Source organism: Pan troglodytes, chromosome 6, assembly GCF_028858775.2.
Source record: "Pan troglodytes isolate AG18354 chromosome 6, NHGRI_mPanTro3-v2.0_pri, whole genome shotgun sequence".
Taxonomy (NCBI): domain Eukaryota; kingdom Metazoa; phylum Chordata; class Mammalia; order Primates; family Hominidae; genus Pan; species Pan troglodytes.
This window is the reverse complement of record NC_072404.2, coordinates 101524229-101539228: the sequence shown is the minus strand read 5'-3', so window position 1 is coordinate 101539228 and position 15000 is coordinate 101524229. Positions and strand designations below refer to the sequence as shown.

Below are 15000 nucleotides of genomic sequence, written 5' to 3'. Positions count from 1 at the left end.
TGGTATTGTGGGCTTTGTGGGGAAGGAGAGACTGGAGAGGATCAGAATCCAAGCTGTGGTGTATCTGTGGGTACCATATGTGTGTTTTAAGTTGAGCTGAAATATTTTGTTTTTTAAATGAAAGCCCTCCCCATCCCCGCCAAACATGGCTTATAAATACAATTCACAACACAAAAGCTGTACAGGAAAATACTTCATTAAAATGAAATATGAAGCAATGAAAGCTGACAATTCTATAGATTCCTTTTTATTTTGGTGTAATTGTAAAAGGAGCTTTAAAGTTATGAATGTCATATAAACACATTATTGAAAGTTTGGAAAGTGATAAAAGTAAGACAAAAGTCATTCCACAAGCATATCATTGTATTATAACTACGGGCATACGTTGACACAACTTTTAGTCTTTTTTCCCGTTATGCATATGGTTTTATAAGGAATTATAAAAGACTACACACTCAATTTTAAATTCTTCTTTTTTTAACCAATAAGCATTTCTCTTTGATATAACCATCTTCCCAATAAATTGTTATAACCAGTACATGATTTATAGATCTAAACCTCTTGTTATGCATTTAGGAATGTTATAATTTTTCTTCATAATAATGCTGTGATGAATTTTTCCATAAATATAGCCTTTTTCATATTTTAGACTATTTCCTTAGGAAATTTTTCCTGAAGAATTGCTAGATCAATAAGAATTAACATTTTTAGAGCTTAGCATTTTATCTTACTGAAACTCTAGGAGTAAGTTTTATGGAAATAATTTTTTAGTAACTAAAACATTACTGATTTATATGAAGATCTTAGTAAACAAATGAAAAGAACACAGCTATTATTTAAGGCAGGGCTTCCCAAAGTCTACTCCTAAAAGCCCTAGTCCCATGAGCATCTGCTCAAAAAAAAAAGGGAGGAGGGGAGAAGTGTCTGTGATCAAATAGCTTTAAGAAGCACTGGGTTCTTCTCTTAAAGAATAACAATGAATACTGATCTATTAAAAGCTTTGAAGAGTCTTGCACTAATTTTCCCAAAATATTCCCATATTTCCCAAACTTATTTGACCATTTTTAACATAACAGCTATCATATACTACATTTCCAGAAAAACTGCTCCAGGGAATACTTGCTTAAGCAGATGGAATGAATAATGATACAGCTTGTATTTAAAAAGTTGATTTTGCACTAACAGACAATTTTTATATCTGCAATATAATAATCAGTTAATTCATTGACTGATTCATAACCATCTCATTCATTTTCTCCTCTTGTAAGATAACTGTTGGTATCTCCAATGTTATATCCTTAACTCTCTCTTTTTTATTAACTCCTTTCCCACCACACCTGCTGTCACTTACATGCACATTATCCCAAAGTCTACATGACTAGAGCTGATCTCACACCAGTGCTGTAGTCCCATAGTTCTCATTTTTTTTCCTGGAAATTATACATGTTCTATTCTTTTGTTGTCACACACTCAATATAACTTCAAAGTCAGCTCATTTTTCTTCCATCTCCTTTCAAAACTTCTCCATTTCTGTTTGTGATGCCAGTTTTTCTTTTAAACCTGCCAGGCTAAAACTCATGAAATCATTCTTGTTCCTTTTCCATCATCAGTTATACCTCATCTTACACCAAAATTGTATTATTTTTCCTCTGAAAAAAGCTGTTGGGTTATCTCCCTCATTTTCCAGTGTCACTGTCTACAACCTGGTCCTTGGTTATCACTCACTTCATGCATAGATTTATGCCAGGAACCTCCTCCCTTTTAGCAAGCCTTATCAAAGTTGTCAGACTTCATTGCAGAGGACTGTTCTCCATGTATCATACTTGCCTGTCAGGAATCCAAATTGCGTATCTGTTGTCTACTCAAAGTGAATGGCTGCCCAAGGCAACAGTCCACATATTTGCAACATCATTGCAAAGGTCATCAAATGGAAAAAATGATTTACAAGAACTCCTGTCAAAAAGAATATCCCATGTAGTTGAAAATATCACTTGATAACCCCCTTGGGGTGGAAATGAAATGCCCAAATAATTAACTTATATAATAGCAGATGGTCACTTATCTGAAGAAAAGTCAGATTAATCACAGGGCTTTTATTTTACTAAAGGAAGGATGCCCAAAAGGAACCTTCCTTCTATATGAATTCCATCATCATACAGCTCTCAGACACCACCTCTAGTAAATGTTGAGAAGGTAATTAAAGAATATTTGTTTCAATGAATGCCAAATAAAACTGAACCCACCTATCTGTTTTGATCTGACTCCTACTTCATAGGCCAGGCTCTCAAGTCTTGCCATAGCCTGGTTCCATGCTCCTTATCCAAACAAATCTCCCTCTGCTTTGCATCACCTTTCTTTGCTGGTCAACTTCTCACTGGCCATTGTTATTCATGATATTTATCTTGCCTTAAGTGTCCTGTAACTTTTTTCTAATTCTATTCATTCTTTGTTTTTGTTTTTGTTTTTGAGACAGAGTCTCACTCTGTCACTCAGGCTGGAGGACAGTGGTGCGATCTCAGCTCACTGCAACCTCTGCCTCCCAGGTTCAAGTGATTCTCCTGCCTCAGGCTCCTGAGTAGCTGGGATTACAGGCACTCACCTCCACGTCCAGCTAATTCTTGTATTTTTAGTAGAGACGGGGTTTCACCATGTTGGTCAGGCTGGTCTTGAATTCCTGTGATCCACCCACCTTGGCCTCCCAAAGTGCTGGGATTACAGGTGTGAGCCACCGAGCCCAGCCGCCTATTCATTCTTAAGAGGCTATTCAAGTTCTACTTTTTACATGAAGCTTTACTTTAGTTCTCTGATTTGTAGTAATGTACCTTTTCTAAACTTTCATTCATCAGTTATTAATTGTATTATTTTGGCATTGGATTACCTATTGCTTCATTCTATTTCCTGATTTTTTCATAGGATATATTCTGTTCCCTAAAATAAAATTTAATCTCTGTGAAGTTGGAGACTATTTCTTATGCTTCCTTTATACCTGGAAGAACATATAGCACAACATGCAGAATGTACCTTGTTGTTTAGCTATTAGAGGTGCCTATACATTCAAAATTGTTTTGTTCATAGAACTTCCTTTATTTCAAAAGCCACTCATAACGGCCCTATTTTCTCTAAATATGCATATTTCTTCTTCATCTTAACAGAATATTTTAATTCCTGCAATTTTGCAACACTTTTTATAGTAGGAATTTTTATTTAAGGTCACATTGCCAAACTGTGACTCCATTATTAAACATTTGGTCAAAATGCATTTTGTGCTTGGAAACACATACAAAAAGTATAAAACATGTGTATCATGTCATTTAGAAAATCTAAAAAAACGCACACAAATGATGAATAAAAAGCAATGGGGCCTGGCGAGGTAGCTCACGCCCTTAATCCCAGCACTTTGGGAGGCCAAGGTGGGAGGATCGCCTGATGTCAGGAGTTCGAAACCAGCTTGGCCAACATGGCAAAACCCCATTCTACTAAAAATACAAAAATTAGCTGGGCGTGGTGCTGGGCACCTGTGATCCCAGGTACTCAAAAGGCTGAGGCAGGAGAATCGCTTGAACCCGGTAGGCAGAGGTTGCAGTGAGCTGAGATCACGCCATTGCCCTCCAGCCTGGGTGACAGACTGAGATCTCCGTCTCAAAAAAAAAAAAAAAAGCAATGTTGATAGGACTAGGAATAAGGAGATCAAATGTGGGATGGAGTAGTTGGAAAAGACTTCTGGGAGGGGGGTGGGAAAGAAGCCAAAACAGGGTCAGATTTAGGGAGAAGAGAATGGGATAAGGAGGTAATGAACACTGAGTGATGGGAATGTGAGCAAAGTGGGTTGCAATCCACAGGGTTGAATTAGAAGCATTGGTCAGATTGGGGAGGTACTTGGATGTCGCACAGTATCTTGTGGGCTTTAGTCAGAAGGGAGAGTCAGTCACAAAGAATTTGTGACATAATAAAAAATCTCCTTTTTAAGACAAAAACAGAAACAGACAAAACTCTTTCATTTGATTTTAGAAGAAGTTTTAGTCATGCAAATATGTATGTATTTATAAATGTATAATTGTGTAATCTTTGTTACAGCTAACAAGACTTCCAGGAGAGCTATCTAATATGACTCAACTTAAAGAACTTGATATCTCAAATAATGCAATCAGAGAGATTCCAAGAAATATAGGAGAATTGAGAAATTTGGTTAGTTTACATGCATACAATAATCAAATAAGTTATCTTCCACCATCTTTGCTATCTTTAAATGATCTGCAGCAACTAAACCTGAGTGGTGAGTGTCAAGCATAATCAGTAAGCATAATCAATAAGTAGAGTATTAATGTCTGAGTTGCAAATTTTGCTGACAAGATACAGAATGGCAAAGAGTCAACATAAGGTATTAAGTCACCATTAGAAGGAAATGACTGTCCTAGGTACAGAAAATGAAAGCAAAGTATAAGGTCCAGTTCCTGCCTTGAAAGAGTAGGAGAGCCTGAACATATTTTCATTTATTTTCTGTCTTCTCTGCCTATACCCAGTCATTTAGTATTTCTTCCCTTTCTGAACCCAATCTCACCTCTTCCTCTACACACACCTACACAACCTCAGGTCAGCATTTTTTCTGTGTTTCCTTCTCTGTTGGCTCCCCTGATACTTCTCCTATACCCTATAATACTCTAATACCTTACATGGAGTCATTTACAAGGTAAAGCATTACAATAACCAAAACAAAATAAAAATGACATTGTAGATAAGAAAATAAACCACTCACTCTAAAGATATCAGAAAAGATTTCCCAAAGTACAACAAATACTGCGTTGATTATATATATATACACACACATACACACATATATATGCACATATATACATATATACACACATATACACATATATATTTATCTGTTTGTTTATTTATTTATTTATTTATTTTGAGACAGGGTCTCACTCTGTTGCCCAAGCTGGAGCACAGTGGCAAGATCATGGCTCACTGCAGCCTTGACCTCTCTAGGCTCAGGTGATCCACCTGCCTCAGCCTCCCAAAGTGCTGGGATTATAGGCGTGAGCCACCATGCCCAGCCAGCAGTGTCTTTAAATGCCTAATCTTGGAAGTGACATAACATCACTTCTGCTCTATTCTATTGATCACACAGACCAACCTTGGTATAATGTGGGGGGACTACACAAGGGGGTAACAGGAGGTAGATATCATTGTGGGCTAACAGATAGCCCTAAGTCTATTTGAGTAATTGAATTTGTAGTTAAAAGCTCTCATACAAAGAAAATTTCTAGCTCAGATAACTTCACTGGTGAATTCTATGAAGTATTTTATAGAAGAAACAATGCCAATTTCAAAAAGGATTCACTGGTGAATTCTTTCAAGTATTTCAAAGAAGAAATCATTAAGTTAGGCCGGGCATGGTGGCTCATGCCTGTAATTCCAGCACTTTGGGAGGCCGAAGGGGGCGGATTGCTTGAGGTCAGGAGTTCGATGCCAGCCTGGCCAATATGGTGAAACCCCGGCTCTACTTAAAAAAAAAAAAATTAGTCAGGTGTGGTGGGGCACACCTGTAATCAAAATCAAAACTACTCAGGAGGCTGAGGCAGGAGAATCGCTTAGACCCAGGAGGCGGGGGTTGCAATGAGCTGAGATTGTGCCACTGCACTCCAGCCTGGGCGACAGAGTGAGACTCTTGTCTGAAAGAATAAAGGAAAGAAAAGAAAGAAGAACGGAAGGAAGGAAGGAAGGAGAAACAATGCCAATTTAAAAAATTCTGTCATAAAATTGAGGATACAACATGTCTCAGTTCATTCTGAGGCCAGCATTATCCTAATACCATAATAAGACAAAGACATTACTTGGAAACTTACAGAATAACATCCTGCTTGAACATCGATGCAAAATTCCTTAATGAATTAAAGCAAATTAAATCCATCAATATAAAAAATGATATCATATTGTGACCAAGTGGGATTTACCCTGGGAATGCAAGGTTGAGTCAATATTCAAAAACTAATCCATGTAATTCACCATCTGAACAGGCTTATGAAAAGCCATGTGAACTTCTCACTGTAAGTATAAAAAGCAAAGCAAGCAGATGTGGTGGTTTATGCTTGTAATCCCAGCTACTTGGGAGACATAGGCAGGAGGATTGCTTGAGCCCAGGAGTTTGAGGCTGCAGTAAGTTATGATTGTGCCACTGCATTCCAGCCTGGGCAACAAAACAAGACCTCATCTCAAAAAAAAAAAAAAAAGCAAATATCATATGAAAAAATACAATTTCCATTCAAGATTTTCAAAAACAAACAACAACAAAAAAAAACTCTCAGCAAGCTAGAAATAGAAGAGAATTTCCTCAACTTGAAAAAATGCATCTGCAAATCTCCTATAGCTAATATCACACTCCATGGTAAACGATTTATTTTCCACTATGATCAGGATTAAAGTAAAGTTCTCCTTTCTCACCACTTCTTTTTGACGTTATAACTGGAATCCCAACTAGCACAACAACACAAGAAAAAGAAAAAAAAAGTAAATAGATTGTGAAGGAAGAAGAAAAAATTATTTCTGATAATAGAGACACGTTGTCTAGGTCAAAAATCCCAAAGGATCTACAGAACAAGTAAGTTTAGCAAGATTGCCATATACAGAGTTAATATACAAAAATCAATCATATGTCTACAGACTAGCAAGAAATGATTGGAAATTGATTTCTTTAAAAGTACAATTTAAAATGGTACCAAAACCATAAATAAATCTAACAAATTACATATAAGATCTATATGCTGAAAACTGTAACATAGATAAAACTAAATAAACCTAAATAAGTAGAGAGATATATAGTGTTTATAAATTGGAAGACAATATTGTTAATATGTCAGTTTTCCCAAAACTTATCTTTAAATTCAACTCAATTCCAACAAAATCCTAGCAGAGTTTTTTGTTTCAGAAAACAATGAGGTAATTCTAAAATGTATATAAAAAGTCAAAGGAACTAGAATAGCTGAAACAATTTTGAAGAAGAAAAACAAAGTTGGATGATTCACACAACCTGATTTCAAGACTTATGCAAAACTATAGTCATGAAGACAGTGATAGCATTGGCAAAACAACAGACATAAGGATCAATGGGACAGAATAGAGAGTCTAGAAATAGATCCACTATTATGGTTAATATTGAGTGTCAACTTGATTGGATTGCAGGATTGAAAGTATTGTTCCTGCATGTGTCTGTGAGGGTGTTCCCAAAGGAGATTAACATCTGAGTCAGTGGACTGGGAGAGGCAGACCCACCCTCAATCTGGGTGGGCACAATCTAATCAGCTGCCACCTTGGCTAGAATAAAGCAGGCAGAAGTACGTGGAAGGACTAGACTGGCTGTGTCTTCTGGCCTCCATCTATCTCCCATGCTGGATGCTTCCTGCCCTCAAACACTGGACTCCAAGTTCTTCAGCTTTTGCACTCTTGGACTTACACCACTGGTTTGCCAGGGGCTCTAGGGCCTTTGGGCCTTTGGCCACAGACTGAAGGCTGCACTATTGGCTTCCCTACTTTTGAGGTTTCGGGACTTGGACTTGCTTCCTTGTGCCTCAGCTTGCAGATGGCCCATTGCAGGACTTCACCTTGTGGTTATGTGAGTCAATACTCCTTAATAAACTCCCTTTTATATATATATCTATCCTATTAGTCCTGTCCCTCTGGAGAACCCTGACTAATACACCCACTATAAGTAGTCCTGTCCCTCTAGAGAACCCTGACTGACCACTATGTGGTCAACTGATTTTTGCCATGGTAGTTCCCCCTTATTCACAGTTTCACTTTCCATGGTTTTACTCATGATCAACAGTGGTCTGAAAATATTAACTGGGAAATTCCGGAAATAAACAATTCATAAATTTAAAATTGTGCACTTTTCTGAGCAGCGTGATGAAATCTTGCACTGTCCTACCTGGGTTGTGAATCCATTCACTGCATGTGCTCCCTGCCTGTCAGTCACTTAGTAGCAGTCTCAGTTATCAGATCCACTGTCACAGTATCACAGTGCTTGTGTTCATGTAACCCTTATTTTACTTATTAATGGCCCTAAAGCACAAGAGTAGTGAGGCTGGCAATTTGGATACACCATAGAGAAGCCTTAAAGTGCTTCCTTTAAGTGAAAAGGTGAGAGTTCTCAACTTGGAAAGAAAAGAATCATATGATGAGGTTGCTAAGATCTACGCTAAGGACGAATATTCTATCGATGAAATTGTGAAGACAGAAAAAGAAATTTGTGCTAATTTTGCTGTTGCACCTCAAACTACAAAATTACAGCCACAGTGCATGATAAATGCTCAGTTAAGAAGGAAAAGGCATTAAATTTGTGGGTGAAAGACATGAACAGATGTGTTCTGATTGACAGCAATCATGTTTGATACTGTATTCGGTTTGTAGGCATCAGCTGGGGGGTCTTGGAAGGTATCTCCCATGGATAAGGAGGAACTACTGTAATCCAACAGAGAAAGAACATTATTTTCAACAAATATTGCTGGATCAACTGGATGTCCAAAAGCCAAAACAAAACAAAATAAAACAAAAACAAATAAATAACCACAATATAATTTTGATCCTACACACTATATAAAAATATTACCACAAAATGAATCACAGACCTAAATGTAAAAGCTAAAACTACAAAACTTCTAGATAAGAACATAGAAAAACATTGTTTTGCAAAAAAAAAAAAAAAAAAAAGTGAAAAAATATTAAAAGGCTGGGTGTCATGGCTCATGCCTGTAGTCCCAGAACTTTGGGAGGCTGAGATGTGAGGATTGCTTGAGACTCAGGAGTTTGGGACCAGCCTGGGCAACATGGGGAAACCCCATCTCTACAAACAAAATACAAAAAAATGAGCTGGGCATGGTGGTGCACTCCTGTAGTCCCAGCTGCTTGAGAGGCTGAGGTGGGAGGATCACTTGAACCCATGAGGCTGAGGCTGCAATGAGCCAAGATCGTGCCACTGCACTCCAGCCTGGGTGACAAAGCCAGACCCTGTCTCAAAAAAAAAAAAGGTGAAAAAAATCGAAACTTTGGCAAGGATTTCTTATATACAACACTGAAATTACAATCCACAAATAAACATAATTGATAAATTGGTTTTCATCAAAATTGGAAACTTCTCGGCTGGGCGTGGTGGCTCATGCCTGTAATCCCAGCACCTTGGAAAACCGAGGCAGGTGGATCTCCTGAGGTCAGGAGTTCGAGACCAGCCTAGCCAACATGGTGAAACCCTGTCTCTACTAAAAATACAAAAAATTAGCCAGGCGTGGTGGCAGGTGCCTGTAATCCCAGCTACTTGGGAGGCTGAGGCAGGAGAATCGCTTGAACCCAGGAAGCGGAGGTTACAGTGAGCCAAGATGCTGCCACTGCACTCCAGCTTGGCTGACAAGAGCAAGACTAAAGGCTTTTTAAATTTTTTTTATTTTTATTTATTTTTTATGGCAGAGTCTTGCTGTGTCATCCAGCCTGGAGTGCAGTGGCACGATCTAGGCTCACTGCAGCTTCTGCCTCTGGGGTTTCCTGCCTCAGCCTCCTGAGTAGCTGGGATTACAGGCGCCTGCCACCATGCCCAGCTAATTTTTGTATACTTTTAGTAGAGATGGGGTTTCACTATGTTGTCCAGGCTTCTCTCAAATTCCTGACCTCAAGTTATCCACCCGCCTTGGCCTCCCAAAGTGCTGAGATTATAGGCATGAGCCACTGTGCCCAGCCCAAAAGACATTTTTTAAAAGAATGAAAAGCAAAGCCATGGATTGGAAGAAAATATTTGCTTAATACTTAAAAAAAAAAACTAAAAACAAAATTAAGAAGTCAAACAACTTAATAAAAATTGGTATAAATTTTGAACAGATAATTTACTAAGAAGCTATATGAATGAAAAATAAGCATAAGAGGCCGGGCGTGGTGGCTCACACCTATAATCCCAGCACTTTGAGAGGCTGAGGCAGGTGGATCACTTGAGGTCAGTAGTTCAAGATCAGTCTAGCCAACATAGTGAAACCCCATCTCTACTAAAAATACAAAAATTAGCTGGGCATGGTGGCTTGTGCCTATGGTCCCAGCTACTCGGGAGGCTGAGGCACAAGAATTGCATGAACCCCGGAGGCAGAGGCTGAGGTGAGCTGAAATCACACCACTGCACTACAGCCTGGGTGACAGAGCTAGACTCTGTCTCAAAATAAAAAAGAAAGAAAGAAAGAAGCATATGAAAATATTATGCTTATTAGTCATATTAGAGAAATGCAAATTAACTATACAATGAAATATTGCTATTAGAATAGTTAAAATTAGGCTGGGCGCGGTGGCTCACGCCTGTAATCCCAGCACTTTGGGAGGCCCAGGCGGGCAGGTCACGAGGTCAGGAGTTTGAGACCAGCCTGACCAATATGGTGAAACCTCGTCTTTACTAAAATACAAAAATCAGCTGGTGTGGTGGCACGCACCTATAGTCCCAGCTACCCAGGAGAGTGAGGCAGAAGAATTGCTTGAACCCGGGAGGTGGAGGTTGCAGTGAGCCAAGGTGACGCCACTGCACTCCAGCGTGGGCGACAGAGCGAGACTCCCTCCAAAAAAAAAAAAAAAAGAATAGTTAAAATTAAAATCTGATAATACCAAAAGCTATCAAAATACAAGTAACTGAAACTCTGATACACTGATGAAAGAAATACAAAATGGTACAACCCTTTAGAAAAGTTTGGTAGTTTCTTATATAGTTGTACATACACTTAACCATACAAACCATCAATCTCACTTCAACTACTCTTTTACATGAAATGAAAACTTATTCAACAAAAAACTGAGCACAAATGTATAGAGAAGATTCCTTTGTAATTGCCAAAACTGGAAGCTCTTCAAATGTCATTTATGTATTAAATGGATAAATTATTTACATCTATATAATGGAATACTTCTCATTATTAAAAAGAAAAAAAACTATTGATACACACAACACTGATATTGTTGTAATGCTAAGTGAAAGAAGTCAGACCCTAAAGACTATGTGCTGTGATTTATAACATATATGTTATACATGTATGTGTGTGTATATATACATATATAAAATTCTAGGTTTATAATAAATATATTTTACACACACACACACACACACACACACACACACACTCCCAGAAGCATCGTATCCAGATCTTGGTTTCTAAATATGATTATTCACTAAAAGGACCCAGTTTCCTTTACCTATATTTATAAATAATATAACTATAAAATATATAAATAATATAAAGGCAAATTTTAGGCCTCTCTAAATGACTACAAATTCATTTTTACCACAGTTTTACTTCTTTTTTTTTTTTTGAGATGGAGTTCCACTCTTGTCTCCCAGGCTGGAGTGCAATGGCATTATCTCGGCTCCCTGCAACCTCTGCCTCCCGGGTTCATGCAATTCTCCTGTCTCAGCCTCCTGAGTAGCTGGGATTACAGGTGCCCACCACCATGCCCAGCTAATTTTTGTATCTTTAGTAGAGATGGGGTTTTGCCATGTTGGCCAGGCTGGTCTTGAACCCCTGACCTCAGGTGATCCACCCACCTCGGCCTCCCAAAGTGCTGGGATTACAGGCGTGAACCACCGGTTTTACTTTTTATCTTAGGTTTATATTGGATTAGGATGGTATTGAAAAAATTACATTTAGGAAGGTAGAGTTTAATTCCCACTCCCCCTTGAGGGTAGCCTAGATTTAGTGACTTACTTCCAAAGAATAGAGTATGGAAAGGAAAAAAATTATAACATTATCTTGGAGAATGCTAGCAGAGACTGTGTTATCCAAGCGATAAAATTTAACATCATTAGTGATGTCATGCGGATATGAGGTATCTCTGATATAATGTGATAAGTGCACTTCACCTCTGTGGTATTCTTTCCAAAAACCCATAACCCCAGTCTAATAATGAGAACATATCAGACAAATTCAAGTTATGGTACATTCTACAAAATTCATAACCAGTACTTCTTAAAACTGTCAAGGTCATGAAAAACAAGGAAAGACTGAGAAACTATCACAAACCAGAGGCGACTAATGAGACATAAAAGTATGCAATGAGATTTCCTGAAACAGAAAAAGGACACTGATGGAAAAACTAATGAATCCAAAAAAATCTGAAGTGTATTTAGTAGTAACATACCAATACTGGTTTCTTAGATTAAACAAATGTAATATGATAATGTGATAACATTAGGAGAAACTAAAGCTAGATGAGGAATGCAGAAGAACTTGCTACGATCTCTGCAACATTTCTATGAATCTAAAATTATGCTAAATAAACAGTTTAGTTTAAAAATTACCATCACATCCACTCTATAAAGTTCTTTGCTGTATTAAAAGAGGATAGTCTCTGTCTCATTTTGCCACCCCTAGGAGAGAAAGGAACCACAGCTGTCTTTCTATAAACACTCTTTTTTGCTCTTAGCATGTGGACATCAGAAATAATTTATGACCTGCTGCATTGTGAGGGTCTTCTGGTACTTTGCCAGCAAGACATAACAGATGTTATTTGTCTCCATAGTTTTGTTTTATAGAAAGATGTAATTCAATTCTAATTTTTTTCTACTAGGAAATAATCTGACAGCTCTACCTAGTGCTATCTACAATCTTTTTTCACTGAAGGAGATAAATTTTGATGACAACCCTTTGCTGAGACCTCCAATGGAAATCTGTAAAGGAAAACAGTTGTATACTATTGCACGCTATCTACAGAGGGCAGATGAAAGAGATGGTAGGTGATGAGTGATTGACTATCTAACAAGTCATTTCTTTTTTATTTTATTTTATTTTAATATTTTTGGAGACAGGGTCTCACTCTGACACCCAGGCTGGACTGCAGTGGCATGATCACGACTCACTGCAGCCTCGGACTCCTGGGCTCAAGTGATCCTCCCACCTCAGCCTCCTGAGTAGCAGGGACTGCAGGCATGTGTCACCGCACCTGGCTAATTTTTTAATCTTTTAGTAGAGACAGGGTCTCACTGTGTTGCCCAGGCTAGTCTTGAACTCCCGAGCTCAAGCAATCCTCCTGTCTTGGTCTCCCAGTGTTGGGATTACGGGCGTGAGCCACCACACCCAGCCACAAGACACTATCTGATATGAATTAAAAGATGGTTTGCTTTAATTGGAGGCTTTCAATCTGGCAGAGATATGAAAATATTGATGATCTTTCTTTTCTTAAGTTTAGGAATTTGTTTTGATAATTCAGATTACGTAATCCAGGTCCACACAAATTGAGGCACTGAAAATAGGCAAATCCAAGTGGAGGAGGGGTGGGCTGTTTCCTACCCTATTGACCTTAATGCCCTTCAATAGGTGTTTCATTGAGATTGTGGCCAGACTCAAAATCCACACATAAATCTGTCAGTTCCAATCTGTTCTACCAAATGTAGTTGTTCTAAAAGACATTTGGAGTTGCGTGTGCTGGCTCATGCCTGTAATCCTAACACTTTGGGAGGCCAAGGCAGGACAATCACTTGAGCTCAGAAGTTCGAGACCAGCCTGGGCAACATAGTGTGTGACCTTGTCTCTATTTTAAAGATAAATAAATAAATAAATAAATAAATAAATAAAATACATTCGGGCTTGAGGGAAGTCCATGGAGCCATTCCACTGATGGCAGTCAGTCCCACTATGACCATCTGTCTGAAATATTTTGATAGTCTTTATCCCATCTGTCCTTGAGCTCTCTGTTGTGTGTCTGATTATTTCTGAGAACAGGCCCATTTTCTTTAAAAGGGACTAGATGAAGACTGGCTTCAAGTGTCTGGGAGGGAATCTTCACTGTCCAATTCTTTCCCTGGGGCTGGGTTCCCAACAGTTAGGCTTTTCCCTAGGACTCTGATTTGCCACTTTTCATCACTAGTCAGAATGAATCCAGATTTTGGTCCCCTAATTTAATGCAAGAGAACAATCAGTTATGATCCAGATTTGGGGAAATGGAATACCAAAAACTATCCCTTCAGATCATTCTATCATGTATCTTGTCTACATAATCAGGAGCTTGTACTAATGTAATTTCATAGTGAGACAGTCATGAAAAATTGCTTAGTCTTTAAAGTCACAATATACATCCATATACATGGCTATCATTTAGAGGCTTTTGCAAGACTTGGGCTTTATTGATAAAGGAACCTAAAATACAAAATTAAAAGCCACAGTAGCTGTCTTCTTTAACTTACTGTGCAAGTTGATTGTCTTAATTGTTACTATAAAAAGGGATCTTTTGGCCAGGTGTGGTGGCTCACACCTGTAATCCCGGCACTTTGGGAGGCCAAGGCGGGTGAATCACGAGGTCACGAGTTCAAGAGCAGCCTGGCCAACATGGTGAAACCCCATCTTTACTAGAAATACAAAAAATTAGCTGGGCATGGTGGTGGGCACCTGTAATCCCAGTTACTCAGGAGGCTGAAGCAGGAGAATCGCTTGAACCCGGGAGGCAGAGGTTGCAGTGAGCCGAGATCACACCACTGCACTCCAGCCCGGGTGACAGTGCGAGACTCCATCTAAAAAATGAAAGGATCTTTTATGGTAATTCTATTTCTATAGAATAAAGATTTTCAGGGTTTTCTAGGATCCATAAAGTATTTCTGTTACGTACAGTACTTTAGAGAAGGGCTTAGAATCTCAGCCATTTATCTCCTTTCCCTACACCCAAGGAGCCTTCATATTGCAGGCTTGGCATCCAGTGAGGGCAGAAAGAAATCAGTATGGGAGATGTATTTATTCTGCAATTAACAAATGGAGCCTTTTTCTTAAACTTTTACTTAGAAGATTGGAATTTTATATATATATATATCATAGCATGAAATATAGCCTGAGAGAGTATATATAAAACTTTTTAAAATGGAACATATTTGATCACGTGGGATGGTACATCTCGAGTTCTGAAAATTCTCACAGGCTGGGGGCAGTGGCTCACGCCTGTAGTTCCAGGACTTTGGGAGGCCAAGGCAGGAGGATTGCTTGAGCCCAGGAGTTCAAGACC

At 38.6% G+C, this 15000-nt stretch overlaps 2 protein-coding genes across 14 annotated transcripts in view; one reads left to right on the top strand and one right to left on the bottom strand.

Annotated features, from left to right (window-relative positions):
* ANKIB1 (ankyrin repeat and IBR domain containing 1) overlaps positions 1–15000 on the bottom strand; it is a 267100-nt gene that overhangs the window by 238349 nt on the left and 13751 nt on the right. The window lies entirely within an intron of this gene.
* LRRD1 (leucine rich repeats and death domain containing 1) overlaps positions 1–15000 on the top strand; it is a 34731-nt gene that overhangs the window by 16147 nt on the left and 3584 nt on the right. For all 13 annotated transcript variants that reach the window (XM_016945133.3, XM_054655969.2, XM_054655963.2 and 10 more), the window contains 2 exons: positions 4075–4273; positions 12583–12744. In XM_016945133.3, coding sequence (XP_016800622.1) covers positions 4075–4273; positions 12583–12744 — 361 coding nt within the window. The remainder of the gene's footprint in view (positions 1–4074; positions 4274–12582; positions 12745–15000) is intronic.